Raw genomic sequence first — 18,079 nt, 5'->3', positions numbered from 1 at the left:
AATTCACAACTTATACAAAACAGCTCATATGGAATGCCAATTTACTTAAGGGTAAAAATGAGAACTGTTAAATTTATCCAAATAGACATAGCAATATCTCACGAATTATATTAGTATACCAAGCAGATATTACACAGGATATTGCATCTATGCACAATGAAAAGGACCAACCATACAAGACAGGACATTCATTTTTTTTTAAACAAAATGAGGGGTAAAAACCATTATACTTAGTCGCCCAGAAAGCATAGCGAGTCTGCCCGTCCATCTGACACATTGGCTTTCCCTTGTATATTTTATTGTGCATTTGTACAGCGCTATATATACCATTAGTATGATCTCAAAGCGCTGGTGGTTGAACTTTCTCGGGGACTGTAGTCCAGGTCACTGGAGAGTAGGGTCGTAAATAGTGATTTGGTGCATTCAGTATGTGTGCAGCCAGTGCTGTTTAATTGGTGTGTAGCTGCATTCTAATGCTAGGCGTGGTGCAGTGGTTGTGTGAGATCAGTGGAATGTGTGCAGCAAGGCTGTTGACCTCGGAGTCTGCATTCTGCCGGTGGAGGAACTTGTGCATGAGATTATTTGTGCAGTTAGGCCGATTTTGTCGTGGGTTATAGCTGCATTTTATGGTGTGTTGGTGTAGAGGAGAAAGTGGGCATCTCGATATGTGCGAGTGTCTGTGCGGATTGGTGGAGACCCCTATTCCCGATTACCTTCCAGTGCCTGCTGAGCTGACGTATGTATTCTAGCGCTTCGGAGCATTGGTTCTCCGAGAGAAATTCTCTGTCAAGTGTGGAATTGGTTCTGATTACCAGGCTTGGAGGGGGAAGTCTATCCCGCTTGGCAGTGTCATCAGTGTTGAGTTGCCCTATTCTTAATCTTTATTGGGTTAAGGGAATTGCAGGTTACTATGGTCTTCCCTGTGCCTCGTTGATTCTGCCATTGTCAGTCCATTTCTGAGGCTGGGTTATATATGGCACCATCCCTCCCTTCCATCCATCTCCCAGCCCTTTTAATGACATGACTCCAAGAGTAAATAAAAGCGAGTTTGCCATCAAGAGGGAAAGCAAGTTATAGAAGAGGCTGCATATTTCAGAGAGTGCGCTCACAAACTAGAACCCCACCCTATTGTCGCATTAAGGGGAGGAAGACAGGCTTATGTAGTATGCCAAAATAGTTGCAAGCTTTTCCTCAGAGACTAGGCATTCGTTGGTTCACACTACAGGCCGGACACCTGAATCCCTACTTTCGTTCAACTCCAAATGAGCAACATGACATTACCATTAGCAAGGATTACGAACCGGATACTAAAAAGCAGCCACACATCTGAACATTCATTAAAAGAAAGAAAACGTCCATCAGAGTGATTGGAAAGCAGGAAATCCCAATTAAAAGATACAGAGACAACAGGGAACAAGCCATCAGATGCGAGATTAGGCAAAGTAATCAGAGTACAGGATCCTGCAAAAAGTCACTGACTGAGCTATTTAGCAGAGCATTTACAGTGCTGGGAAGGAGGCAGAGGAAGCGAAGTCGAGGAGTCTGCTGAATGCTACATCTCAGATATTGGGAGTAATCATCGTGGGGTGGGCGGGAAGGGACAGGCAGAAAGGGAGGCACAGGCAGAGAGATCTGAAAAGCTCCGACTATTGATCAGGAGGGTAATATGTGGCTGGTGGTTAACAATATCACAGCTTTACAAGCACCCTAAGCAAAGGGGAAGAAATGCTTGCTGGTGTCCAAGCGTATTGTTGCTGACAGGACGAATCATGCCTGGAGGATGTGAATATATATATGCCGGACAAGTCCCTGAAGGTGGGAGATTGGGGTGGGGGGTGGATTGGGGAAAAGTTATTTCAGGGAGACAAATTCAAGGAGCGATCTTGGTTCTATATCGCAGGGTAATCCCAACCTAAAACCTTCAGTGAAAGTTATCCTTCCTATGATCAAGAACATAACCAGCTAGAACACAGAACACAACAAAATGGAACCCAATACACCAGGGAACATACACTCACTCTGTCCAAGTACAGGACAGTAATTAAACCTCATTACATACTCGTTATCATGGAACCATGAATGTTGGACAATCAGGTGTTAGCACATATAGCCATCTCAACCAACTCAAAAATCATCCATGCCAACCAGGAAGAAAAGAGGATGAGGAGGAATTGCTGTGAAGTAAAAGGACCACCTCAGGGAAAAACACAGCCAACAAATAACCTGGGCTGTTAAACGCTCCTCATCGACCGCAAACTCTGAGCAAACCTATTCTTTTTGCTATATACTGACCAACTACCTATGGCTCCACATTCACAGCAAGTCGCAGATAACATTGCCAACCTCATGTTGGACCACAGGCACCTAGTTTTACTATGAGATTTCAATATGTTGTTCACAAAGAACATGAAACATCAACCAGATCACTGAACACTCACATGGAGATCATTCACCTCGTACAAATGGTTAAATGACAATATACTCAGTCAGCAATGACATAAATAAGATTTTCTACATGCGGGTCACAAGAATTACAGCCCCACCAATACTCGCTCTGTGAAAATTACCTCATGAGAACCTTTCCCGATCAGCATGCAATTCACACATTTTCAGCACTCAAAAGACAAGCACTGATCACAAGAGCTAGTAAAACTCAACTTGGAGGATCTCGAAAATTGGAGGACACCAAACCAAGCATAGAAGCCCTATGCCACAGACAATGGACAAGTGGATTAAAAAACCACTGGACAGCCTAGTACTCTACAAAACAATTCAACCCATCGGATAACGGGAAAAGAAATTGTCAGATTTATCTATTGCATTTAAGTAGCGCCCAGACCCGGAAGTATCACAGCGCTTAGAAAACGGTACACAGTAGATAAATAGGCATTTTAGAAGCGGGATTGTTACAGTTCTTGAATCAATTACACATTTGTTAAACAAGGTTTTTACTTTCTTTCGGAAGAGCGAGTAGGACGGTGGTTCACCGCCAAACTATGCACCCTCAAAGAATGTAAACAAACCGGGAATTTCAGGGATTGAAAAGATTTCATGAGCGCGAGATAAAACTAGCTGCTTGGCATTTGGCATCAACTATGAGCTACCATCAGAGAACCATGAGAGTTCGTGGAGTGCTGCAAATCTAACATTTATGTGAGTTGCAAACCTGAACGTTTGTCCATTACATACAATCCATGATGATTTAAATGTCTTCTAGAGGTCTCAAATGTTTCTATATAGACATAGACATAGTCTATATAGACATTGCCAAATACAGAAAGTTAATGTCACATAGTTATGGTTGTATGGCACCAGATAGCCTCCTGAGCCAAAAGTAGCTCCTGGTAGCTGTTGGTGTCAAGCTAACCAGGCTATTCAGGACTTGAAGCAGGAGTTACATAGCTCCTCACAATTTCAAAGCCAGAATTTGAACAGTCACAGAGAAAAAGCTACTTATACCAAGACCAAGCAGCATATCAATTCGAGATTAAACACTACAAAGCAGCAATCATAAGGTTAAAAAAACACATCTATGCACAACGCTTAAAAAAAACTACAAACCTGCAGGAAGAGACGTTCAGAATTATCAATGAAATGAGAAGTGCAAACTCAAGCAACACAAATTTGATACCATTTCAAGAACTATGCAACATTACCGGCCACTTTCAAAACAGTCACGCCATCCATCAGGAATCCGTGCAGTTTTTCTTGTAGATCACTGGCCCAATAGGGGTCTGTGCTCTCTGGAAGTACTGCAGCGTGAAACGCTAAAGCTTCCCTGCACATGCCCAGCTATCAACAGAAGATGCCGTCCATCTGCTTATGCAGCGGATTACAAAAGCCTACGCTCCAGGATATTGGGACATGAAAATGAATATTTTGAGGCATAAAAAATGAAATTGTGCAGCACAAAAAAGATTTTCGCGGTATCTATGCAACACATTTTCGAATTGCCTGGAGGCTAGGGTAGGATTATTTGCAACTTTTGTATGTTGCCTATGCTATATTGTAATAGAAAGTGTCCTAGATGTCCCAAGCTTGAAAGAAGAGTTTATTTTGTTTGAAGTGCATGCCCATTTTAGAATATTAACTATTTATAGTTCTCACTTGTAACAGTGTAAATGTGCACCTTCCATGGGGTTTCAGTCAGGTAGTTGGGGGATTTGGAAGGGTGGACATCCATACTTAAGTGTTCCGTTTGCATCTCTTCCCCCTCGCTCTCTCATACTATGCCCCTCTTTCTTCCACACAGTCTCCATCGGTTTGTCAGGCTATTTTGCCATTCTCTCTCTCTCTCATCTTCTCTCCTCTGCCTTTATCCCTGAATCCCTCCCTGTTCTGCATCCCTTCACTTGGTCTATCTTTTTCTCTCCCATCTCTTCTGATTTGCTCCCTCTTCCCATTTCTGTCTAGGTTTAGGAATTGCTTTGACCCCCTCACAGTATCTCTGTCTGCTTCACTCTTATTCACTTCACTCTTGATCCAGGTAACAGTGCCCAAGGAGACTAATATCAATCCTGGTCAGGAGACCTTCATGTTCGCTAATATCACCGAAGCAGAGCTAATAGAAGTTCTAGGCCAGATGAGACCAACGTCCTGTGCAGAAAATGTGTTACCTCCCAACATTCTCCAATACAAGGAACTTTTTGCTCCCATTCTATTGAAAATAGTGAATGCCTCATTTAAGGAGGGCACAGTTCCTAAAGAGATAAAGAAGGTTACCATTCTGCCGCTGGTAAAAAAAAGTTGGATTAGATCCTAAGGACCCGGGTAATCTCCGTCCTATTACTAATGCCAACTTTATACTTAAAATCCTAGACAGAATTGCGACACAGCAGCTGCAGAATTATGTGGAAAAACATGTAACCTTACACCAACAACAGTCGGGTTTCAGGGCCTCACAAAGTACGGCGACAGCTATGCTAGACCTTCAGAACCACATGTTGAGTCTGGTGGACAAGGGTAAAATAGGGATGTTAATGCTGCTTGACCTCAGTGCGGCGTTTGACCTGGTTGATCACCAACTCTTAATCAAAGCTCTGAGAGACAACATGGGTTGCTCCGCAATGGCACTGAAGTGGCTGGTTTCTTTTCTTTCAGACCGCCAAGCCAGAGTTCATTGGGGTAACAGTTTTTCCGACCCTATTTCCATATTAATTGGAATCCCCCAGGGTGCCTGTTTATCGACCATGCTTTTCAATATCTATATGTGTAATCTATGTAACATTCTGGTTGAAACAGCAGTGTTTTTCACCAACTACGCAGATGATACGCAGCTCATATTTGAGCTAGAGGGCTCATAGAGTGAAGACAGTGCTAAGATTGGAAAAGTCTACAGTATAATTAATGAATGGATGCAGGCAAACTGGATGTTTCTCAACGACACGAAAACCAAACTCATGCCGTTTGGGTCCAGCCGCTTGCTAGCTAAACTTGGGGCCGAGTACGAGTCCTTCCATATTAAGGACGCTGTGATACAAGTATCGACTCAGGTCAAAACCCTCGGCATGATGGTGAACTCCGCCGTCAGGTCGGAAGCACAGGCCAATTACCTGCAAAAAAAAACAGCATATTGCCTGCGGCTCATTCTTGAACAAATGCAATATGTCCACAATTGCCAGAGCCATTGTGTTGTTGAGGCTTGATTATGGCAATGCTCTTCTTATTGGGGCTTCTCTCAAAGATCTAGCAAGATGCCAAGTCATACAAAATGACGCAGTGAGGCTTGTAAAACATCTAAGGAGAAGGGACCACACCACCCTGGCCAGAAAATCTCTTCACTGGCTCAGGTTAGACGAGAGAATAAAGTTCAAATCTCTGACTCTCGTGCATAAATGTCTTTATGGCAAAGCCCCCTGATACCTTAAGAACAGTTTAGTACTATATACCCCGCAAAGACAGCTTTGTTCCGAAGGTAAGAGCCGGTTGCCAATACCTAAATACAAGCTCAAGTCGGGTTTGGGCAGATCCTTCGTAGTGCTGGCAGCTCAGTTGTGGAATACACTACCTACAATGCTGAGAATGGAAGGCAGTCACCCTAAGTTTAGAAAATCCCTGAAGACCCACCTTTTTAGATAACTCTTAGATAATTCGGCCACCCCTGAGCTTCTGTTTTGTCCTCCGTTCTAGACATAGGAGGCCATTTATTTTCTTTACTTTGGTTTGTGTTTGTTCTTGTCCAAGCGCCCCGATGCCTGCGGGCTGCCGGCGCTATATAAGATGAAATACATACATACATACGTCTCATTTTTCTCTCCAGTCACCCTCTCACTAGTTCTCTGACCATCTAGCAATTCTACCCCTCCCTTTAAACCTGCTGTCTATCATTTTCTTCTGTTTCTCCTCTCCCCTCCTACACGTTCCCTTCTCTTACCATTTTTATCACTTTTCCCCCTATCTTTTTTGGTTTCCCATTTTGCTTTTCCGCCATCTCTCCCATCTCGGGAGGATAGCTCAGGGGGGTGGGGGGCAACATGCTCGCCTTAGAAACAAGACGACACGGAGCAACACAGGTTCGATCACCGGGTCCGCGCTTAGAAACCTCTGGGTATTAAGCGCGTTATAAAATAACCTATCATATCATATGTTTGCCATAGCTCACTAGGCATATTTTCCACTCTTACTTCTGTTTTTTTTTCTCTCGCTTTTCCTCCCTCTCGCATCACCATTTGTTATTCTTCATAACCCCTCTATCCCTCAAACCCTTTTATTTTCATTGACTTTGTCCCCCTTCACTTTTCATTAGCTGAATGCTTTGGATTTTACAGCTGAAAACGAATAACGTTAACTTTGCAGTGGCAGTTAAATGAAAATATGGACAAAATGACAAATTGAGCATGATCTGTACTCATTTGTCATTTTATCCATATGCTCTTTTAACTGCCACAGGCGACGTGAGATTATGTGCTCTGAACTCTAAGCGTTTATGTGACTAAGAAAAGTAAATGTGGGAAAGGACGTGTTTATAAAAACAATGCAACAGGATGTAAAGTACATCACATTGGAGGCCTCTCACATAGAGCAGCGAGGGCGGCAGCAGCAGCTCAGAATTAAATGTAGGTTTGTTTTTGTGAGCATTTTCAAGTTCTTAGTGGCAATCTGTTTCTTTAGACAGTGTGGGTACCTGGTGGACTGTCCACCTTTATTTATTTTAACATTTGTAAAGCGTTGAAGCCCAGAGGCATCATGGCGCCGTTGCGAACCAGTTATACACATATCTTTAAAGAAGTTAGGTACACCTTTGGCGAGTTTAGGGTCTATGAAGGACTTGAGCACATGGGTGGTAGGATGACTCTGAGCAAGCCCAAGTATGGATTGCTGCTTATCTCTCGCCAGCCGCCGGGTGCAGCTGCTGTCCAAGCCCTTCCTGCCAACATGCAAGAGGATAGACATCCACTCCTGTCCTGACCGTCTCAGGCCACTAATCTTTCTGATGAGCATCATTATGTCCTTGGGAAGTGTTTGGAAGGAGAGTGTTGGTGTGATAATAGCAATTCCTGTTCTGTATCCATAGTAGTTCCTGTGCTGTATCGGTAAGTCGGAAGCCTGACAAATTCCAACAACCCATCGCAAACCAAGGGGAAACCATCCACCTCACGAGGATCCTTCGTAAAGCCCATTGGCAGTGAACAACTTCAATCTCATCATCAAAGCAGACTTCGCCAAACTTGTAAAGGAAAGCAACAAAGCAGGTTTGGAAACCAACCCCTGCCCGCCAGGCAGGAACAAAGCCATTCTTGGCAGGCCAATCTCTCCCCGGAACTCAAGAAATCACCGATGGTGACAGGAACTGTATCACAGTATTTCAAGATGGACTGCATAAAACACTGCTCAAAATCACAACCTTAAGCCCTGAAAACCACACAGGTTAATGAGCAGTCTCCAAAACACCAATCAGGTCAAGATTGAAGAGGACTACATAGATCAAATGCTGGGTCACAGAGTCAAACAATATCCTCGGGAAATATCCACATAGACTTCAGACCCATGTGAGGAACAGAATGAGGGCTCCTAGCCATATAGGACGACAAAGGCCAACAGGGACGTGGCATCACTTTAGCCATGGTCTTGGACATCTAGGCAGCATTTGACAAAGTGAAGCACTTACCACTAAACAAAAGACTCAAGGAAGCAGGGCTTGATATCACTGAGTGATAAGGTCACCCACATAGTACAAACATAACAGAAAATACTAGACCACCCCCTTACAAACAAACCCTTGTAACAAAAGCTGAGGACCGCAAGAATCAAGCTGATCAATGCTGCTTTACAATATATACTTTGCTCCACTCCTAAGACTCTAGAAACTGAACCTATGCAACAACTATGGAGACAACAACAAAATCATCTTCAAAGTCACAGCTTACAAAGAGACATCGACTTTGCAAAATGCCTTGCACAAGTCAACTACATTAAACAAGTTGAATTGCAACCTTAAAAAGAGGAAAATCCCAATTCCCTCTGCCACATTGGTCAATCCCATGGCCTACTGAGATGAAAGGCATCCGAAGAGGTCAAGAACTTGGGGCCACTGATGGATAGTGGACTGATTCTGAATCACAAATAAGCACCATGGTCCAGAAAAGCTTCTTCCACCTGAGCTCAATCAGGTAGACAATGCACTTCCTCACCTTCACTAATTGAACCCTCAAGGTTAGAGCATGTATTCCATCAATAGCAAATTACTTGGCATTCTGGACAACCTACTGAAGAAACTTCAAGGAATCCTAGAAAACGAACCAGACGAGGCAGAGATGGCATCACACATGCCCAACACTCCACTAGCTAGAAGTCCAGAAAATAATACATTTCAAATTGCTCTGCAACACCCACCACATCCTCCAAGGGAGTGGAGCCAAATTCTGTGAATTCTGTTTCAGAATGAAACATGTCAGGCTGTCCTACTGCACACATGATTTATTGCAAGAATTGTATACATTAGTGTACCCTTGCTTGGGGTTTAAGAGTTTGAATTATCAATAGCAGTGTGCACAATTTATATTTTTCGAGCAATCCAGAACTCAGCATAGCATCGAAATTGCTAGGTGAAAGTATACTGGGTTGATATTCCAAATGTTGGATTAAAAAAAAAAAAAAAAAAATATGCTCCATGTTTTATTTAATAAAATTGTTAACAGCAAACTAAAATCGGCATTAGTACTGAGAAAGAAGAACAAGTTACTTACCCATGGTAACATTCTTTCGACTGGATGTGTCTCCCACGTATTCCTCATCTGATTATATTTCCATACCCGGCAATCTTTTCCAGCAGAGTGCGCTCTGAGTCTATGTCGGTCGACTCAAGGTCCCGCGGAGGCCTCTGTCGCAATGTCGACGTCATGAATGGTATAAAGCACGTGCAGCGACCGTTGGCTTCAGTTCCGTTTTTAAAAAGCATGTATAGGATAGCATACGCTCAACAGTTACTTCTCTTGAAAGAGCGAAGACTGCAATCACATGGAAGATTCTACTGCGGGGCAGGTTGGGAGGGGCGATGAGAAATACATGGCAGGAACAGCCAGTTGAAAGAACGTTACCATGGTTAAGTAACTTATTCTTCGAATGGATTGTGTCCTCCCACGTATATTCCTCATCTTATGATAAACTCCCAAAGCAGTGCAAGTATTCCAACTGAGGAGTAAAAGTGAATGGACCTACCCCTCCAAGGTGTGCCATTGGGGCGGTTTTGTGTCCAATAGCATCACCAATGGACTTTGCTCCTGCTTTAGAGGTCTGTAATTTCTCCAGCCTCTAGTCAGCCTTGCTACCAAATAAATGTGTGCTATCAAAGGACAAGTGAAGTAATCTGGATTGCACATCTGGAGCAAAAGCAGACTTTAACCAGGCAAATATGCGCATAAATGTACTAGCTGCCATGTCCATGGACCTCATGTGGTTAGCAGTGTCGAGACCTGTATCTATCGAGGGATTTGCACATTGCATCTTTCCATTCCTTGACTAGATTAAAAAATCTGTCCCTTTCCTCCCCTTCGGGGATATGATCAGCCACCATTGCTACACATTCCCAAATAATGTGAGTGAATCTGGCCAATGTGCACATAGCATTTGCTGACTTTAGGGCCATACTTCCTGCAGAGAAATCCTTCTTGGCCCAAGCGTCGTAACACTGGTCATCTCTGTCTGGGGGAATAGTCGGGTATGCGTTCTGTTTAGAGGTTGACGTGACAGCTTGTACCACTAAACTTTCAGGAGTGGGATGCTTTGTCAAATAACTGGGGTCTCTACTGGACGCTCTGTATTTTAATGTACATTTTTTATTCACTGCCAGAATCAATTCTGGCATCTCCCAATTTGTACCTCGCTCTCCTTTGCAATGCCACATGAAAAGGAAGAATAGGGTCCTCCTGGGGACCCTTATGTAGGAGGTCAGTCGGATCATCCTGTTTGCATATTGGTGTTGGTCTTTTCCACCCCATATATTCTACCACCCTGGACATTTAACAGTCTATAAGACCCTTCAGCATGGTCAGTAGGGTCCAGTTTCCCAAACTCTAATTCTGGGGACGTATCTAGTCCACTTGCATTCTGCAGGGACTCCTGTACATTTGTTTAGCCTTGATTCCTCTGAGATTAAAGGCTCGGGGACCCCAGGTGTTCCATATTGAAGACCAAAAGGTTGTGAATCATCCGAAGAATGTTCCGCTTCCTCATAAATTGAAGAAAGTGACTCAAAGAAGTCCTTTCTTGGTAAAGATGTATACACCTCTTCTGTGATCCTCGATGGTGGCGCTGAAATCATCAACACAGTCGATGTCGAGGGCTTCAACGCCTTTGGCGTCGAGGACCTGTCAGTCTGAGAGTAGTCTTTCGGCGCTGATGACGTCTTCCTCGAGGAAGATTATTCTCTACTCGAGGGATCCTTTGACCACTCTAGAGGTGATTTTTCTTTGCCTTCCGGGCCCGAAGGTGCACGGTTTTTGCCCTCATCTTTTTTCTTATCGAGTTTTTCGACCTGGGCATGGCTTTCATGAGTTTGAGGGGGTCAAGGTGGCAGTCTCAAAAACTTGCATCATTTTTACTCTGAACTTCTCCCGTTCAGCTGCAGAGGCCGATTTTGTCGGACATTTAACCCGTTCTTGGGAGGAACTCGACAACGAAGACGGTGAGTGGTGAGAACCATTTCGTGATCTCGACCTCTGTCTTTTACGAAGAGAAAAATGTCTCGACTCATCTGAAGACACTTTATTGACAGAGGCAGGGTGGGTCGAAGGGGATTTTGACCTACCTGCCGCACATTTTCCTCTTAGCTCGTTCAGGGCTTTCGCAGTCATCGATAGGCAGGCCTTACAGTTGAAGGTAGTGTGAGAGAAACCGAGGCACAACAGACACACCTGATGGGCGGTCCGTAATGGGCCATCTTTGCCCCACAATCTTGGCACTTCTTGAACCCTGATCTCGGAGTCGAAGACGCTGATGATGTCATTTTCAACAATATACTCCAAGATTCTGGATAGGAAACCGAAGTGTAACGTGTCCGAAGCGATAACTTTTGCGGAAAACGGAACTGAAGGTAACGGTCACTGCGCGCGATTTATACCATCAATGACGTCAACATCGAGACGGAGGCCTCCATGGGCTAGCCAGACAACAGACATCGACGCGCACCGCCCTCTGTCCAAAGCAGCTGAAGCTGGATATGGAAATATAAGATGAGGAATATGTGGGAGGACACAATCCATTTGAAATGACATTTTATCCATTGCTATCTCAAGGGAGATTATTGTTGTTCTAGATTCACACACGGTAGGGTCCCTGGGTTATATTCTACTAACTTCTAAGCTTTTCCCTGTTGTAGTCTTGGAACCCGACTGAACACCCACACCAGAAACACCTAATGAAGACATGTAAAACTCATGAAACATACCATGAGGAACTGGCACAGAGCCAATTATGTGGCATGTTGAGAGAGGGGCTAGATGGGAACCGACAAGGAGCCCTGCATATATGATCAGTGGGAGAGTTGGCATGGTACTTATCAGGTAAAGGATTCTGGAGAGAAAGAGTGAACAAAAAGCCCTAGAAAAAGTGAGCCACTATCCTGCTGGGAGATGAATCTCTGACACTGGCTGGGCCTGGAACCAGAGGAGAGCATCTAGCTGCACGCCTTCTGGTGGCTATATCTCAGACACTAGCAGGAGCAGTAGAGCAACAGAACCAAGGAGACAACCGAGAACTTGTTGAGGCGGAAAGCCTTAGCATGGGGAGTGCCATCCCAGGCTGGTGGGTTAGAATAACAGCTTTAGATCAGGGTTGCACAACTCATTTTGACAGAGGGCCGAAAGTACCTTACATGAGGGCTATAGTGGGCCGAAAAGTAAATGTGGGCGGGGCGGTAGGCGGGGAGGGGCAGGAGGCTTTTTCAACCCCCAATTTATATTAAACACATGGAAAAGAATATGTTTTGGAGGTGTAACGATTTTTATTGCATTTCAAACTTACATTTTGTATTACACATTTTCCATTGTTATAATTTATTTCGATTTAGTTATTGTATATCGTCTGTTTAATTAAATTATATATATTTTATTGACCCTTGATTGGACATTCCGTTATTTTGGACTGCTATAGTTTGCTGTTTGGGTTGCCCAAGAGGAGTATGGCCTTCGTTGAGTCAGGTTTCCTCAAAAAAGCAAAGGATGTACATCTCCTAACTGTGCCTGTTTTAGCTTTATTATTGGGTTCACTCTCTGAGTGCAACACTATGCCCCCTGGCCCCCTCTCCCCCAACCAAACACTATGCCCCATGGCCCCCTCACCCCCAACCAAACACTATGCCCCATGGCCCCCTCACCCCCAACCAAACACTATGCCCCAAATACACTCTCAAGCATGCACTCATACAGACCTGAACACCCCCACCCCCCAACTCAGCACACACACTCACAAGCATGCACCCATACAGACCCAAACCCCCACCCCCCTAACTCAGCACACACATTCTCAAGCATGCACCCATACAGACACAACTCCCCCCACCCCCCAACTCAGCACACACATTCTCAAGCATGCACCCATACAGACCCAAATACCCCACCCCCCATCTCAACATACACAATACAAACACTCAAAAACAAACATCTATACACATCCGACACCCCCCGTCCACCTCATCTCAACATACACAACACAAACACTCAAAAACAAACATTCATACACATCCGACACCCTCCCACCCCCACCCCCCTATCTCAACATACACAACACAAACATACAGCTGAACAGACCCGATACAAACACAAACAAGCAGACCACTTACCGGACATGCTGGAGGGCAGGTAAGCTGGAACGCTGGAGAGGTAAGTGGAGTGGTACTAAGGCTGGTGTGGCCAGCAAGGCTGAAATGCCTTCCAGCATCAAGCCTTACTGGCCACGCCAGCCGTAGTGCTGGACCTCCATTGGTGCAGCACACACGCACTACGTGGCTCGTAGGAGCGACGTGGGGCGTGTGTGCTGAGCCAATGACGCCCAGTGTTTTGTCCGGCCTGGAAGACAACAAAGACTTTCCTAATGGAGGGCAGCCGATGCTGCTTGTGGGCAGCCCTCCATTAGGAAAGTGTTTGTGCCTCGCGGGCCGGACAAAACAGTATGGCGGGACGCAACTGGGCCGTATGTTGTGCACCCATGCATTAGATTATAGAATCCTAACAAGGTTAGGCAGTCCTTTTAAAATAGACTCCTACACCTTCCTTCACCTCAAGGTTTGTAAAAAACTGCAAGGCTGCAGTGTGCGTCTATGTAAGATATTAAGTAGCATGGCTGCCAGAAATTGCTGATTAAGAAAGGAAGACTTTGCAGCATTCCTTGTATGGAAGAAAGACAGTTTTGGATGAGCTATGCCAGTATTCAGTAACAAAGTTGAACAGTATATAAGGCCCCTGCTTGGCATCAGTCTGTAGGAGCTTGAAGCGGTTGGGGGTACAGAACAGACCGTTGAGGAGCAGAGTTCTTTGCCTCCTATCCTCAGTTTCTGTAAAGATTAAAGTTTGTTATCCTTGCAAGATAAAGACTCTTGCCCAGAATTCCCTAGAGGGGTGCATTAATTCTGGTGTGAGCGTGATTAGGGGTACCCCAATATATTTAAGGGGGTAACCCAGTAGGTTGGGTTACCTTTCAGGGGTTCAAAACTCCACAGCCCTTTGTCTTTCACCTTGCCTGAAAGGAACCAGTTCCCAACGGGGGCTGACTGTCCTAATTGGACAGTCAGACCGCCCCTTTCTGTAAACTGCAGGGAGAGTTTGCAGAAGTTGTGCTGTAGTTCCCAATAAATACTCCGAACGTGGAAGATGCTGACAAGTCGACCACTGGAGCTGAATCCAAAGGAGGAAAATGATGAAGGCGTCTCTATTGATTTCCAGCGGCTGGAGAGCCTGCTGTGTAACCGGAACCTGATGTAACCCTTCCTTCCAATCGACCTGGGGGGTCACGAATGTGACTGTGTCTACTCTGAGGCTGGTGAGATCTATTAGTCTCAAGAAGACCTGCATTTTGAGCCATCCATGCTGTGCTGCAACCTTATTGGGTTGAAAACCATCAATACTCTGGGACCTCGAGCAAGTGTTCAGTGCATGGTTTTTGGAAGTCCGAAACTTTGGTGGACTCCCTTCTGGACCTCCAGAGACACGCTTTGAATCCGTGACATCCGATCTCCAGAGTGTAGGACCGAGAGAGTTAAGAGAATCCAACCAGCGATATTCGATCTTTATCTGGCTCCTGTAAAAGCGCACCAAATCAACAGAGCCGCAGGAATCTGAAGAAACCTTTGCTGGAAGCCTCCTCTGATGACTGCTGCAAATTTCCATACAGTGTCCAGTTCTTTCGTCTCCAGACCAAGAATCCAGGGATAGAGTCCTGTGCTGCTGCATCTTGAAGGCATCCGCTCAGAAGCTCTTCTTTTCTCCAGGTACTGTGTTGGCTTGGGCAATACTTATGTTAAGTCTTGTGTGAATCCTGTGAGGCCGAGTGGGTGATTCGTGTGGTTGGGCGCGTGCCCATAGCACATGCCCAGACCTAATGCTGGAACGCATATAGGGATCCTTCTATGAAGCCCCTGAACACCGTCAACTAATTCTAAAGTGACTTTCCTGCAACTGAACCCTATTCTGACCGGTCTACAACTGGCTCTTAGACCCTTAGGGTCCCACTTCTGACTCTGAGAAAACTCATGCTATAGACTAAGGAAGGACTATAAAAGATAAGGCGTGTGCCTGTGAAAAAATAGTTAATTGCTAAAGTAGTTAGTGTGATAACTGCATCTCTGTGAAAGAAGTAGTTACAAAGTATCATTAGTGTTTACTTACCTTTAAGTTGCTGGTTGCGCCTTTAAAAAGTATGTATGTTATTTTACTTGCTTGCTTTGAATGCTGCCGCCCCCCAGTCCCTTCTAAAAAGTAATAAGTGTTAGTACTGTTTTAGGATTCTTAACTGAATGAGTATAAAAGCTTAGCAATAGGGTTTAGCTATCTTGAATGACAGTTTTGTCATTTTTAAAGTGTACCATTGCGTTTTGCTTTCCCCAATCTGCTTTTGCACTGCCTTCTACCCTATACAATTTAGCATCCATTCTGAAAGTGGTCTTTCCTAGCTTCTTCAGGATCTCCATCATTGCACGCATAGAGGCGGTGCCTAGGAAGCATCCTGAGTTTTTGGGTCCATGTTATATTTACATTACTTCATGCTGAAAAGAAAGCCAACTTCCTTCTTTTAACAGGTGTTGTCTTGAAACCAGAGGACGCTTTACCCAATTCAAATTAATGTATTCAATGAAGGTTTTTATCTGCTTTAGACTCAGATACAGAAAACTAATTGCTGCTCCGTTTTTTCAAGGTCTTTATTGGAGGTATACAGTTTCTGCTAAAGCATCCTGCAGGTGGCCGATGAGGATAACTATGAATTGCCTAGAACCCTACCATAGGTTATAACTCATTTAAATGTGTTATTAAATATAATCTCATTATTTCCCCTTCACTAGCTTGGATTAGCTGTACTCTCACAGAAAGCCATCATAAAGCCCCTGGTACCCACAGGTGAGGGAGACAAAGATGCACATGTGGAAGTAGACCAACAAATCACTATGTGGAATGTTCAGTGATACTTACTCCAGAGGGCTAACTCATGAATCAGAGGCACTGTGCCAGTACTTGTGCAGTTGCTGAAGGAGAGGGAAAATGACCCACCCAAGCTCCCATACACACACACACGAAGTAAAGTCTATAAACAAATTAGTACTAAATTAAGGGTGGTTACAGGTTTCTCCACACACAGGTGAACTACATCATAAGAGAAAGGCTGAGTCCCTTCTATATGTCAGTCAGTTGGTTGAGCTTGGTGAAATAGTGCCAGGCAGTCCGCCAGTCAGCCCACCCTGTCCATGCACTAACTCATCATTACCTTCAGGCTTGAGGCCAGTGTCTCAGAAAAGGCCTCCCTCTCCTCCTTGTTGAAGCTGATCCAGGATTTTATTGCAGCATTTGGATTTTGAGAGCAGGGAACGCCATCTAAAAAAAATAAATAAAGGATGAATGACAGAGACCTGAATTATGGTGGGCTGCACACAATGTCCGCATTATATGACAAATATTACTTCTGCAGTAATCTTTCTGTGGCTTGCATCTGCTAGAATTCACATGCTATGCATAGTATGCAATCGAATGATTGGCTTGGGGTATTATATAGTTTTTTCGAATTCAAAAACAGGGCGTCGACTGGACGTTCCTGTCAACTATCCTGCATCCCATGTGTACAGGGAACCTACAATCCCTTCCCTCGTCGACGTCCTCAGATTGTTTGCTTTTCTGCCTGGATTATTATAGTTTAGCATGAAGCCGAGAGTGTAGGTGACATTTTGCATTGTCCTGTTGCTCCCTTGCGGGGAGGCTGGGCGGGCGCATGTGGTTCTAAGCAGATCCAAGCTATAGAAAGACTTACTGGGTTAAGTAATATTGATCTTCTGAGGTGTTTGAACCTGCTTGGAGTCACATATTATACATAGATTAGCAAGCAGTACCTGAAGGTGGAGGGTGAACAGTAGGCACAGTACAGAATCAATGTTTTAGAACCGCTTGTCCTACACCTGTGAATCTTCTCTTGCTTGTGTGTCGACACAATAGTGTTGTGTAAATGTATGGACTGACTCCAAAGTTGCAGCCTTGCATATATTTCTTCCAAGGGCACATTATCTATAAAGACCAATGTTGACACAGTGCTTTGTATGGCACAGGCTCTTGGTGTAAATAGTAAATTAAGAGCTAAGGAATAACATAGCTGAATATATTGGACAATCCATCTAGAAATATGGCCTTGGTTACAGGCTCTCCAAAAGCCCCCCTGCAATGTAAACAACCAACTGGCTAGTTTTTCTCATAGCCTTTGTATTGTTAAGGTAGAACATTACTGCCATACAGATATCCAGTGTATTTAGTATGTAAAGCTTTTTCTCACCTACTTTGAGGATTTCGAAAGAAAGAAGCGAGTTTGATGGACTGGTTCACATGGAATTTAGATGCATTTTACTTTTAAATGCATTTACTTTTTTGATTGAATCCAGACAGAGTAGGTCTGTTTGAGAAGCCAGTGGTTCCTGTGGGGTCGTTTACTCTTTGAGCCACAACTGGCTCCACTTACTCACCTGCCTGGGACCTAGAAAGGTGCTCCTTTTGCACTGAAGAAGCACAACATCGGCTTGTGAGAAGAGTGCAAAATGTGTCGCTGTCACGCCATCACTTGAAGCTTGCTGTGACAAGGGAATTTAAGACGCTGTTGAAATCGCTTATTCCATGCCAGAGACTACATTACTACAGACGGTCAGTCATTAAAAAAACTGGAGGCGCCATATAATTAAGGCTCCCCGTTTTCAATTTTTACACAGATAGATGAAAATGAACCTTTCCTTTCAACAATTATTAGCAAAAGAAATTGATAACGGAAATGAATGTCTCTTGGTTGGGTCTTTAAATTGTCGAACATGCATAGCAGGTCAATGGATGTGCAAAGCAACCAAGGTTAAAAAAAGAATTTTATTCCTTTTTAAGTGGTTTAAATTTGATCTACTTGAATTCTTCTA

The 18,079-nt window shown here is 44.2% G+C and overlaps 1 protein-coding gene across 1 annotated transcript in view; it reads right to left on the bottom strand.

Moving 5' to 3' along the window:
• Window positions 1-18,079, bottom strand: part of KBTBD4 (kelch repeat and BTB domain containing 4) — a 141,685-nt gene that overhangs the window by 39,640 nt on the left and 83,966 nt on the right. The window contains exon 3 of the mRNA XM_069623097.1: window positions 16,408-16,514. Within this exon, the coding sequence (XP_069479198.1) occupies window positions 16,408-16,514 (107 nt within the window). The remainder of the gene's footprint in view (window positions 1-16,407; window positions 16,515-18,079) is intronic.

This window comes from Ambystoma mexicanum, chromosome 11 (assembly GCF_040938575.1).
Source record: "Ambystoma mexicanum isolate Mex_15411 chromosome 11, UKY_AmexF1_1, whole genome shotgun sequence".
NCBI classification, from domain to species: domain Eukaryota; kingdom Metazoa; phylum Chordata; class Amphibia; order Caudata; family Ambystomatidae; genus Ambystoma; species Ambystoma mexicanum.
This window is presented reverse-complemented; position numbering and strand designations above follow the sequence as displayed.